Source organism: Blennius ocellaris (genome assembly GCF_963422515.1).
Source record: "Blennius ocellaris genome assembly, chromosome: 6".
Taxonomy (NCBI): Eukaryota; Metazoa; Chordata; class Actinopteri; order Blenniiformes; family Blenniidae; genus Blennius; species Blennius ocellaris.
The window spans coordinates 25,229,646-25,242,145 of record NC_137655.1 but is presented as its reverse complement, the minus strand read 5'-3'; the positions used below and the strand labels follow the sequence as shown (position 1 = coordinate 25,242,145).

General features: G+C 51.4%; 1 protein-coding gene across 3 annotated transcripts in view; it reads right to left on the bottom strand.

Moving 5' to 3' along the window:
* xpo4 (exportin 4) overlaps window positions 1-12,500 on the bottom strand; it is an 82,889-nt gene that overhangs the window by 57,417 nt on the left and 12,972 nt on the right. For 2 of the 3 annotated variants that reach the window (XR_013936665.1, XM_080498634.1), the window contains exon 1: window positions 10,643-11,046. Coding sequence is in view for 2 of the 3 variants with exons in the window: in XM_080498634.1 (XP_080354760.1) it covers window positions 10,643-10,735 (93 nt within the window). In the remaining variant the exon portion in view is untranslated. Of the gene's footprint in view, window positions 1-10,642; window positions 11,047-12,500 lie in introns of those variants that run through there. The other variant, XM_080498636.1, reaches the window with a different exon arrangement.

Sequence of the window (12,500 nt, the reverse complement as noted above, 5' to 3'; positions counted from 1 at the left end):
GAGGCTCCCTCCACTGCAGTGGTTCTCAATTATTTTCTGTCACGCCCCCCCTAGATGACAGAATTTTTTTCAGGCCCCCCCGAATTGTACTACCATTGAGAACTTGATAATATGTATTTATTTATCTGTATAAACCACTGTATCAGTTGCTGGCACCAGCATTCTGCATACAATCACCTGATTATCAAAATAAATCTCTATGGTGTGAGGTTTTATGCACCTTGCGATGTGGTGGGCAACTTTGTAAGAGGCTAACGGCTTTTTTGTTTACTGATGCCGCGCTGACAAAATGACCGGCTTGTTGGCCATACTCATGGAGTTTACCATGAAAAAACTCCAGTGGCTTACTGACATAACGGGTGTATGGTCTCCAGGTGTATGGTGTATGGTCTCCAGGTGTTTGGTGTATGGTCTCCAGGTGTCTGGTGTATGGTCTCCAGGTGTCTGGTGTATGGTCTCCAGGTGTCTGGTGTATGGTCTCCAGGTGTCTGGTGTATGGTCTCCAGGTGTCTGGTGTATGGTCTCCAGGTGTATGGTGTATGGTCTCCAGGTGTATGGTGTATGGTCTCCAGGTGTATGGTGTCTGGTCTCCAGGTGTATGGTGTATGGTCTCCAGGTGTATGGTGTATGGTCTCCAGGTGTATGGTGTATGGTCTCCAGGTGTATGGTGTCTGGTCTCCAGGTGTATGGTGTATGGTCTCCAGGTGTATGGTGTCTGGTCTCCAGGTGTATGGTGTATGGCCTCCAGGTGTATGGTGTATGGCCTCCAGGTGTATGGTGTATGGTCTCCAGGTGTATGGTGTATGGTCTCCAGGTGTATGGTGTCTGGTCTCCAGGTGTATGGTGTATGGTCTCCAGGTGTATGGTGTATGGCCTCCAGGTGTATGGTGTATGGTCTCCAGGTGCCGTCTTCATTTATTTGGTTTCATGCTCCGCTGCCAGAGTTTTTAGGCATAAAACACAAACGGGTGTTTCCTGGTTCCCGACGTGTTCACGGTAAACCTAAGGGCGACGTAGCATCGTCATATCTCCTGCTCTTACTAGCTTTATGTTTACTCTCACCTGTTTTTTGTATGGTTGAACAGGCAGCCTGTTGATTAGTTTGAGCACTGCTGCCACCTAGTGGCTGGAGGCCCTTTTTTTAATCCTTCAAGCATGAATAAAGACACTAATACTGAAAGTCACGCCCGCCTCACGCCCCCCTGACACCCCACCACGCCCCCCCAGGGGGGCGCGCCCCACCATTTGAGAAGCACTGCTCCACTGTGAGGTAGCCTCCACTGTGAGGCTCCCTCCACTGTGAGGCTCCCTCCAAAGAGGAAATGACAATTTAACTGCTCTGCAGCTCGTAGACGTGAGCTACATCGCGCTACGCTGCTACTTTTAAATTCCACCAAACGTCCTGAATGTATGGTTTCCTGCGTGTGCTGGCTGTTGCCATACCTGCCGTACACTAACTATACTGATTATGATAATAACGGCGTGTTACACCACTGGTTTCGGTTACGTGTCATTTTAAAGCTAAGTCATGCTAACGGTGGCTATGAGCATTAAAACCCTGGAGGCTCAACTTTCTCAGTACTTAACGTAAATAACTTTGTATATGTGATGGTGGAACAGTTTGTAAGAAGTCCAGCAAGAGAGAAACCCTCCATGCAGCAGCTAAAGCACTGCCATGAAGTAGAAAACGTGTTTTTCTCAGCTTGTGAAGGTTTTGGAGACGCGTGTTTCTCACAGGCCAAAGTACCAACATGTCATGTAAAGCAACATGATGCATTACTGTAGTTTATATTAGCATCTGAAGTGGTTTATTTCTTGTTTTCAAAACACTGAGTGCAGTACAACAGCTTATTTTTTTACTCCTACATTACAAGATATTTTTATATATTTAACAGAAGTCTTTTTTTAAACATGTTCAATAAATTCAGAAACATAATTGTGTAATTGTGATTTCAATATTGCACTAAATCACCCTGATTCCGTCCAGAGCCGCCCCCCGTGGAGCCGCCCCCCGTGGAGCCGCCCCCCCCGCTGACCCAACGCTCCCTGTAGGACAGCAGTGAGATCTGAGAAGCCTCTCATGGCCTCATGAGGAATGTGGATGAGGTTATGAATGCACAGATATAAACAAGACACCAGAATAGCGTGTGTTTGCTGTGTCCAGTAGCTCTGGAGGCTTTAGTCCCGTATAACGACCCACTGGTCCATCAATCATGACCTGACTCCACCTGGTTCTGGCGCTCCACCTGGTTCTTGCACTCCACCTGGTTCTTGCACTCCACCTGGTTCTGGCGCTCCACCTGGTTCTCACGCTTCACCTGGTTCTCGCGCTCCACCTGGTTCTCGCGCTCCACCTGGTTCTGTCGCTCCACCTGGTTCTCACGCTCCACCTGGTTCTGGCGCTCCACCTGGTTCTGGCGCTCCACCTGGTTCTCACGCTCCACCTGGTTCTGGCGCTCCACCTGCTTCTGGCGCTCCACCTGCTTCTGGCGCTCCACCTGGTTCTCACGCTCCACCTGGTTCTGGCGCTCCACCTGGTTCTGGCGCTCCACCTGGTTCTCACGCTCCACCTGGTTCTGGCGCTCCACCTGGTTCTGGCGCTCCACCTGGTCCGTCCTCCCTGGTCTGATGGGTTGAGGTTGTGAGTCTGTTCTAAAGCCAGGAGGATTTACCTTCATCTGTTAGTATTGAAATGTTTATATACATTGAATACTGTTGCTGCATATTTTAAAAAGATAAAACTATTTTGCATTAGGAAATATATTAGCATTACTGTAACAAGTTAACAAGGATGACCTGCATGTTTAACAACCTGATACCATTTGGCTCATTGCCAGCAAAACACAGAAACAACGTAAACATTTCTTCACGGCAGCAAACAACTTATCAGAGAAGTAACTGATATCAAGTTACACCAGCCTTCAGGAGTACTACCAGCCTTCAGGAGTACTACCAACCTTCAGGAGTACTACCAACCTTCAGGAGTACTACCAGCCTTTAGGAGTACTACCAACCTTCAGGAGTACTACTAGCGCTCTTCATGATGAACAACAACTACATTATCGGGGGGGGGGGGGGGGGGGGCAGGGGGGGATAGAGAGGACAGTGAGGAGAGAGAGGAGAGAGAGGACAGTGAGGACAGAGAGGAGCGAGAGGACAGAGAGGACAGAGAGGACAGGGAGGACAGTGAGGACAGAGAGGAGAGAGAGGACAGTGAGGACAGAGAGGAGCGAGAGGACAGGGAGGACAGAGAGGAGAGAGAGGAGAGAGGACAGTGAGGACAGAGAGGAGCGAGAGGACAGTGAGGACGGAGGACAGAGAGGACAGAGAGGAGCGTGAGGACAGGGAGGACAGAGAGGAGAGAGAGGACAGTGAGGAGAGAGAGGACAGTGAGGAGAGAGAGGACAGTGAGGAGGGAGAGGACAGTGAGGAGAGAGAGGAGAGAGAGGACAGTGAGGACAGAGAGGAGCGAGAGGACAGTGAGGACAGAGAGGAGAGAGAGGAGAGAGGACAGTGAGGACAGAGAGGAGCGAGAGGACAGTGAGGACGGAGGACAGAGAGGACAGAGAGGAGCGAGAGGACAGTGAGGACAGAGAGGAGAGAGGACAGTGAGGAGAGAGAGGACAGTGAGGAGAGAGAGGACAGTGAGGACAGAGAGGAGCGAGAGGACAGTGAGGACAGAGAGGAGAGAGGACAGTGAGGAGAGAGAGGACAGTGAGGAGAGAGAGGACAGTGAGGACAGAGAGGAGCGAGAGGACAGTGAGGACAGAGAGGAGAGAGAGGACAGTGAGGACAGAGAGGAGACAGAGGACAGTGAGGACAGAGACTCCCCGGAGACCCTCAACATGGGATTGAAGCGTGTGTGTGTGTGTGTGTGTGTGTGTGTGTGTGTGTGTGTGTGTGTGTGTGTGTGTGTGTGTGATGTTTGGGTTAGCGAGGTTGTTAACAGGGCCCCTAATCCTGGGTTGAGCTCTGATCCTCTGGCCTGCTGGGGACTGACCCTGACGGCGCGTGTCCCTGACACACACACACACACACACACACACACACACACACACACACACACACACACACACACACACACACACACACACACACACACACACACTCAACACCGTCACCTCCTGCAGCCGAGGAGACGCAGCAGCTGACACAGCACAGGAGCCATTAAACCACACACACACACACACACACACACACAACACACACACACACACACACACACACACACACACACACACACACACACACACACACACACACAGCTGACAGTGTGGCGGCGTCACAAACAAACAGTTGAGCTACTAGAAATACCAGAGCGAGACAAGAAAGTGACACCGACACAGAACACGTCCCCACGTCTTCATGTCCTCACATCCCCACGTCCTCACAGTCTCACGTCCTCACATCCTGTCCTCACAGTCTCACGTCCCCACGTCTTCACGTCCACACATCCTCACATCCCCACGTCTTCACGTCCACAGTCTCATGTCCTCACATCCTCACATCCTCACAGTCTCACGTCCTCACATCCCCACGTCTTCACGTCCTCACATCCTGTCCTCACAGTCTCACGTCCTCACAGTCTCACATCCTCACGTCCTCACAGTCTCACGTCCTCACATCCTGTCCTCACGTCCTCACAGTCTCACGTGCTCACAGTCTCACGTCCTCACAGTCTCACGTGCTCAGTCTCATGTCCTCACAGTCTCACGTCCTCACAGTCTCACGTCCTCACATCCTCACAGTCTCACATTCTCACGTCCTCACAGTCTCACGTCCTCAGTCTCACATTCTCACGTCCTCACAGTCTCACGTCCTCACAGTCTCACATCCTCACGTCCTCACAGTCTCACGTCCTCACAGTCTCACATCCTCACAGTCTCACATTCTCACGTCCTCACAGTCTCACGTCCTCAGTCTCACATTCTCACGTCCTCACAGTCTCACATCCTCACAGTCTCACATCCTCAGTCTCACATCCTCACAGTCTCACGTGCTCAGTCTCACGTCCTCACAGTCTCACGTCCTCACAGTCTCACGTCCTCACAGTCTCACATCCTCACAGTCTCATGTCCTCACATCCTCACAGTCTCACATCCTCAGTCTCACGTCCTCACGTGCTCACAGTCTCACATCCTCACAGTCTCACGTGCTCAGTCTCACGTCCTCAGTCTCACGTGCTCAGTCTCATGTCCTCACAGTCTCACATCCTCATAGTCTCACGTCCTCACAGTCTCACGTCCTCACAGTCTCAAGTCCTCACAGTCTCACGTCCTCACAGTCTCACGTCCTCACAGTCTCACATCCTCACAGTCTCACATCCTCAGTCTCACATCCTCACAGTCTCACGTCCTCACAGTCTCACGTCCTCACAGTCTCACATCCTCACAGTCTCACGTCCTCACAGTCTCATGTCCTCACATCCTCACAGTCTCACATCCTCAGTCTCACGTCCTCACATCCTCACAGTCTCACATCCTCACAGTCTCACGTGCTCAGTCTCACGTCCTCAGTCTCACGTCCTCACAGTCTCACATCCTCACGTCCTCACAGTCTCACATCCTCACAGTCTCACGTCCTCACAGTCTCATGTCCTCACATCCTCACAGTCTCACATCCTCAGTCTCACGTCCTCACATCCTCACAGTCTCACATCCTCACAGTCTCACGTGCTCAGTCTCACGTCATCACAGTCTCACGTCCTCACAGTCTCACATCCTCACAGTCTCATGTCCTCACATCCTCACAGTCTCACATCCTCAGTCTCACGTCCTCACGTGCTCACAGTCTCACATCCTCACAGTCTCACGTGCTCAGTCTCACGTCCTCAGTCTCACGTGCTCAGTCTCATGTCCTCACAGTCTCACATCCTCACAGTCTCACGTCCTCACAGTCTCACATCCTCACAGTCTCACATTCTCACGTCCTCACAGTCTCAAGTCCTCACAGTCTCACGTCCTCACAGTCTCACGTCCTCACAGTCTCACATCCTCACAGTCTCACATCCTCAGTCTCACATCCTCACAGTCTCACGTGCTCAGTCTCACGTCCTCACAGTCTCACATCCTCACAGTCTCATGTCCTCACATCCTCAGTCTCACGTCCTCACAGTCTCACATCCTCACAGTCTCACGTGCTCAGTCTCACGTCCTCACAGTCTCACGTCCTCACAGTCTCACATCCTCAGTCTCACATCCTCAGTCTCACATCCTCACAGTCTCACATCCTCAGTCTCACGTCCTCACAGTCTCACGTGCTCAGTCTCACATCCTCACAGTCTCACATCCTCAGTCTCATGTCCTCACATCCTCACAGTCTCACATCCTCACAGTCTCACGTGCTCAGTCTCACGTCCTCACAGTCTCACGTCCTCACAGTCTCACGTCCTCACAGTCTCATGTCCTCACAGTCTCATGTCCTCACATCCTCAGTCTCATGTCCTCACATCCTCACAGTCTCACGTCCTCACAGTCTCACGTCCTCAGTCTCACATCCTCTCAGTCTCACGTCCTCACAGTCTCACGTCCTCACAGTCTCACATCCTCACAGTCTCACGTGCTCAGTCTCACGTCCTCACAGTCTTACGTCCTTACAGTCTCACATCCTCACAGTCTCACGTCCTCACAGTCTCACATCCTCAGTCTCATGTCCTCACATCCTCACAGTCTCACATCCTCACAGTCTCACGTGCTCAGTCTCACGTCCTCACAGTCTCAAGTCCTCACAGTCTCACGTCCTCAGTCTCACGTCCTCACAGTCTCACGTCCTCACAGTCTCACGTCCTCACAGTCTCACGTCCTCAGTCTCACATCCTCTCAGTCTCACGTCCTCACAGTCTCACGTCCTCACAGTCTCACGTCCTCACAGTCTCACGTCCTCACAGTCTCACGTCCTCAGTCTCACATCCTCACAGTCTCACATCCTCACAGTCTCACGTCCTCAGTCTCACATCCTCTCAGTCTCACATCCTCACAGTCTCACATCCTCACAGTCTCACATCCTCTCAGTCTCACATCCTCACAGTCTCACGTCCTCACAGTCTCACGTCCTCACAGTCTCACGTCCTCACAGTCTCACGTCCTCAGTCTCACGTCCTCAGTCTCACGTGCTCAGTCTCACGTGCTCAGTCTCACGTGCTCAGTCTCACGTCCTCACAGTCTCACGTCCTCACAGTCTCACATCCTCACGTCCTCACAGTCTCATGTCCTCACATCCTCACAGTCTCACATCCTCAGTCTCATGTCCTCAGTCTCACAGTCTCACGTGCTCAGTCTCACGTCCTCACAGTCTCACGTCCTCACAGTCTCACGTCCTCAGTCTCACATCCTCACAGTCTCACATCCTCACAGTCTCACGTCCTCAGTCTCACATCCTCTCAGTCTCACATCCTCACAGTCTCACGTCCTCAGTCTCACGTCCTCACAGTCTCACATCCTCACAGTCTCACATCCTCACAGTCTCACGTGCTCAGTCTCACGTCCTCACAGTCTCATGTCCTCACAGTCTCACATCCTCAGTCTCATGTCCTCACATCCTCACAGTCTCACATGCTCAGTCTCACGTCCTCACAGTCTCACGTCCTCACAGTCTCACATCCTCACAGTCTCATGTCCTCACATCCTCACAGTCTCACGTCCTCACAGTCTCACGTCCTCACAGTCTCACGTCCTCACAGTCTCACATCCTCACGACCTCACAGTCTCACGTCCTCACAGTCTCACATCCTCACGACCTCACAGTCTCACATCCTCACAGTCTCACATCCTCACAGTCTCATGTCCTCAGTCTCACATCCTCACAGTCTCACATCCTCACAGTCTCACGTGCTCAGTCTCACGTCCTCACAGTCTCACGTCCTCACAGTCTCACGTCCTCACAGTCTCACATCCTCACAGTCTCATGTCCTCACATCCCCACATCGACGAGAACCAAGTGGAAAATGAGAAGAATTGTTATTGGAGTCAAACTGCCAAGACGAGCTAATCAAGTGTTTCAATCAAGCTGTAACTGGAACAGGAAGTGATGACGTCGACTGCTGAGAGCCAATCACTGGGTTGTTGAAGAGCCTGGACAATCAGGCTGAAGGTTGTAGAGGAGCTCACATTGAGATCGTCAGTGAAGAACGATGGTACTGAAACACAGTGACGATCACACAACAAAACAAATACTTCTCCCAGCAGGTAATATAGCAAAGCTCAAGGTTACAATAGGTTTGACGTATCAAGCATCACAACTGTTTTGCTGGTATTATGGAAGAGGCAGCAGTTTCCCCTCGGTAGTCATGGAACTGGAATTAACCCAGACTCTTGTACTGGATTCCATCCAATCTTCAACATCACTGCTGTCTCACATAATCAGGGGAACCTGCTAGAACACCAGAGTTCTTTTAGCTCCAGATCAGTCCACTGTGGAACGACGGCCATGATGATGAAGACAATCTCACCTTTAACCAGCAGCAGCTTCAGCTTTTGGACACAAATCAACTGATTCCATGATGATACTGAACGATCCAGACCTTCTCCTGTCAGACTGCATATGACCTGTTCTGTCATTTCCCATAAAACAATCAGAGCATTCAGGCCTGGCTAAACGTTTAATCAGTCTGCTCTATCAGGCTCTATGTTCATGTTGGACTGATGCTGATATTCTCAATCTGAAGCCGTTAAACATCAAGTGCAGTGAAGTTGCATCACTGCCACTGAGAGCTGGAGCAGAAATCTAGAAGTTCTTCCAGCCCAGTCATTTTCAGTCCCTCCACCTCACAGTGTGACTTGTTGCACGTCCACAGGGAGTTTTCTGTTCATGACAGTAGTGCAGAAATATTCTGATCCGTTTTCACACTAAAATCAAGCAACCAGCAATTTTAATGTTGATTCCAATATCAGCAGACACAAGAGCTGGGTGCACTGATCAGCTCTACGGTGACGAGGGGTGGAAATAATCATTTTGATTGTACAATAACAGGACAGATGCAAAAGCAGAGCAAATGACTCATTTAGCAGCCGGAACAGAACAGACGCTCTAAATATTGACTTCAATGAAGATAATCAAAGTCGTGAACATGTGGGGGAAACAAGTGGACAGCAGGTATTTTAAACACACAAGGAAAATGAAAGAAAATCACAAGATGGAATGATGTTTTCCAGAAAATGACCCATGACAGCAGGCAGGTGGGGGGGGGGGGGGGCATTGTCTGGTGATGGATGGATGCTGGGTGGAGGAAGAGCTGACCAGTTTGTTCCACCCTGGCGCCTCCAACACACCAGTCACGGCACAAAAATACACGTCTACTTCAGCGGGCGGCAACAATAACATGACGCTCTGCAAAGACGCTCCGCAGAGACGCTCCGCAAAGACGCTCCACAAAAACGCTCCGCAGAGACGCTCCGCAGAGACGCTTTGCGGAGACACTCTGCAGAGACGCTCCGCAGAGACGCTTTGCAAAGACGCTCCGCAAAAACGCTCCGCAGAGACGCTTTGCAAAGACGCTCCACAGAGACGCTCCGCAAAGACGCTCCACAAAAACGCTCCGCAGAGACGCTTTGCGGAGACACTCTGCAGAGACGCTCCGCAGAGACGCTTTGCAAAGACGCTCCGCAGAGACGCTCCGCAAAGACGCTCCGCAAAGACGCTCCGCAGAGACGCTCCGCAGAGACGCTCCGCAGAGACGCTCCGCAAAGACGCTTTGCAGAGACGCTCCGCAGAGACGCTTTGCAAAGACGCTCCGCAGAGACGCTCCGCAGAGACGCTCCGCAAAGACGCTCCGCAAAAACGCTCCGCAGAGACGCTCCGCAGAGACGCTTTGCAGAGACACTCCGCAGAGACGCTCCGCAGAGACGCTCCGCAGAGACGCTCCGCAGAGACGCTCCGCAAAAACGCTCCGCAGAGACGCTCCGCAGAGACGCTTTGCAGAGACGCTCCGCAGAGACGCTTTGCAGAGACGCTCCGCAGAGACGCTTTGCAAAGACGCTCCGCAGAGACGCTTTGCAGAGACGCTCCGCAGAGACGCTTTGCAAAGACGCTCCGCAGAGACGCTCCGCAAAGACGCTCCGCAGAGACGCTCCGCAGAGACGCTTTGCAGAGACGCTCCGCAGAGACGCTTTGCGGAGACACTCTGCAGAGACGCACACGGTCACTTCATGCTGCATCCAAGAAGCCCCTAAAGTGGAGGTGAAACTACGTCCCTCCACCCACACAGGAAGACAAACGGTCTGTTGATAATAAACAAACCACAGTGAGACGTGAGGACAAGCTGAAGGGGACGAGACGGGAGAGGACAACTCGTGTACATCATCATGAAGAAAGAGGACTTTCCTGGACAAACTGCTCTTCTGGGAAAAGTGAAACTTGTGAAAAGAAAGTTCCAACAATATGTGATTCTGGTGCACGACAATGAAAAACAGTGGTGATGAGCTGCTGGATCTCTGGAGGAGGAGGTGGGATAGAGGGAGGGTAGAGGGTGGAGGTGGAGGATGGAGGGTAGAGGGTGGAGGTGGAGGGTAGAGGGTGAAGGTGGAGGATGGAGGGTAGAGGGTGGAGGATGGAGGTGGAGGGTAGAGGGTGAAGGTGGAGGATGGAGGTGGGTGGAGGGTGTAGGTGGAGGAGGGTGTAGGAGGAGGGTGTAGGTGGAGGTACTCACGGTGAAGAACAGGTCTATGATGCGGGTGTCCAGCAGAGCCTCCCTCCAGGACTCGGTGGGCTTCAGCATGACGTTCTGCGTGGACTCGAACATGGCGATGTAGTGGCGCCCCAGTGAGACACTGCCAGTTAAGACCAACAACAGCAGGAGGAGGAGGAGGAGAGGAGGAGAGGAGGAGAGGAGGAGAGGAGGAGAGGAGGAGGAGGAGGAGGGGCTCCTGTCACTGAGCTCCTCTCACGGTAGTTTGGTCTGTAGTTTGCTGCTCTGTAGCAGCAGCACTTCCTGTGTGAGCGTCACTCCTCCTTCACGCCGTCTCTCACTCGCTGCTCCTCGCTTTGTTCTTGCTTCTTTCTCCTGGTCGGTTGTTCCCTCGCCACGTTCTCTCCCCCAGGCTGCCTCCTGCTCTCGCCCTCCTCCTTAGCCCGACTTTCTCTGACTCTTCCAGTCCTCAGCCTCTGACTGGCCTGACACCCTCTCCCTCCTTGTCCTCTCCTTCACCCCCCTCTCTCTCCCTCGCTCTCTCTCTCTCTCCTCCTTCCAGCCCTCCCTCCCTGGCTCTCAGCCCTCTGCCTTCTCCTTCCTCCAGATCTTAAAGCCCTGCAGCCAATGGACAGTGTGGACCAGCTTCCTGGTCGTCCTGCTCAGCCAATCAGCTTCTCCGCTCCGTCTGCCACGGTGACTCGACACCGTTCAGCTCAACTCGGTGTTGAAGGACTCCACAATGTTGTGTTTCACCCAGACATGTTCTCCTGCCCTCCCTCAACATCAGCCAGTCTGGAAAAGACATTGAACTTCATCACCGTCCTCCCAAACGTCCCTCTTCATCCAGCCCCACAACTTAAAGCTGTTTATTCCAGGTTTCTCTCCTCCCACCACCAGCTCGTAACAAAACCACAACTCTTCCTCTCTGCTCACAACTTCTCAACACCCACATTGTAGCTTTGCTCATCAACCAGAGTCCAGATGAGGCTTTATGACGGAGCAGCAACTCTCTTTAGTCCCTATAAACAACTCATTTTAGATCCAACAGAGGCTTTTCCCCTTCTTGTCCTTACTGACACCTTCATCATCACCATCATCGTCATCGTCGGTGTTCTCACTGACTCATCAACATGAGAACCAAAGCGTCCAGATGTCTTTGTCCTCCCGCTCTGGAGGATTCTTCTTCTCGGCTTCATGTTTGGTGAAAAAAGGTTCTTGATGTTTAGCTGAGAACAACCATACAGAAGTTTCCTTTCCTTGCAACCTTCGTCCCCACCAGCCTCAACAAACTACTAGGATACTTCATAAGACCAGGGGTGGAACTGAGAGACAACCACCACATTAAACACATTATTTCTGAGTATCAGTGACGCTGCTGTGGAACCCAGTGAACTAGCGTTAGCCTTTAGCTGTCAACTGCTAAAGGAGAAGACTTGTTCAATTACACTTCTTTGTATTTTCCACCAGAAGTTCATTAAAATCGACTTTCAGTTGGGATTGTAGTCATTTTCAGTAGTAATTGTTTGTTTTTGTGAAAATAGACGTTTCCATCACACACTGTGTCACAACAAAGGAAAACTATAACGTTGTAATTTAAAGGTGATTATTGCTCTTATTTGATCAGTTCAGCCAATTAGAGGCAGAATTGTGTTGTTGTGGCTCCAGAAGTGAAAACAACCTGGTCTACAGTCTGGATTCATCAAATCAAGTACCAAACCAACAAACTGTCTCACTAGCATGCAATTTGTCCATAGTTTTTAAAGCATTTAGTTTGTAGAAACGTACAAAATACATTTCAGAGGACTTTAACGACGGCCATTAATCGCCGGCTCAATGATCAAAAATGCACATTTGGTGTTTTCAAAGTGCGGCAGGA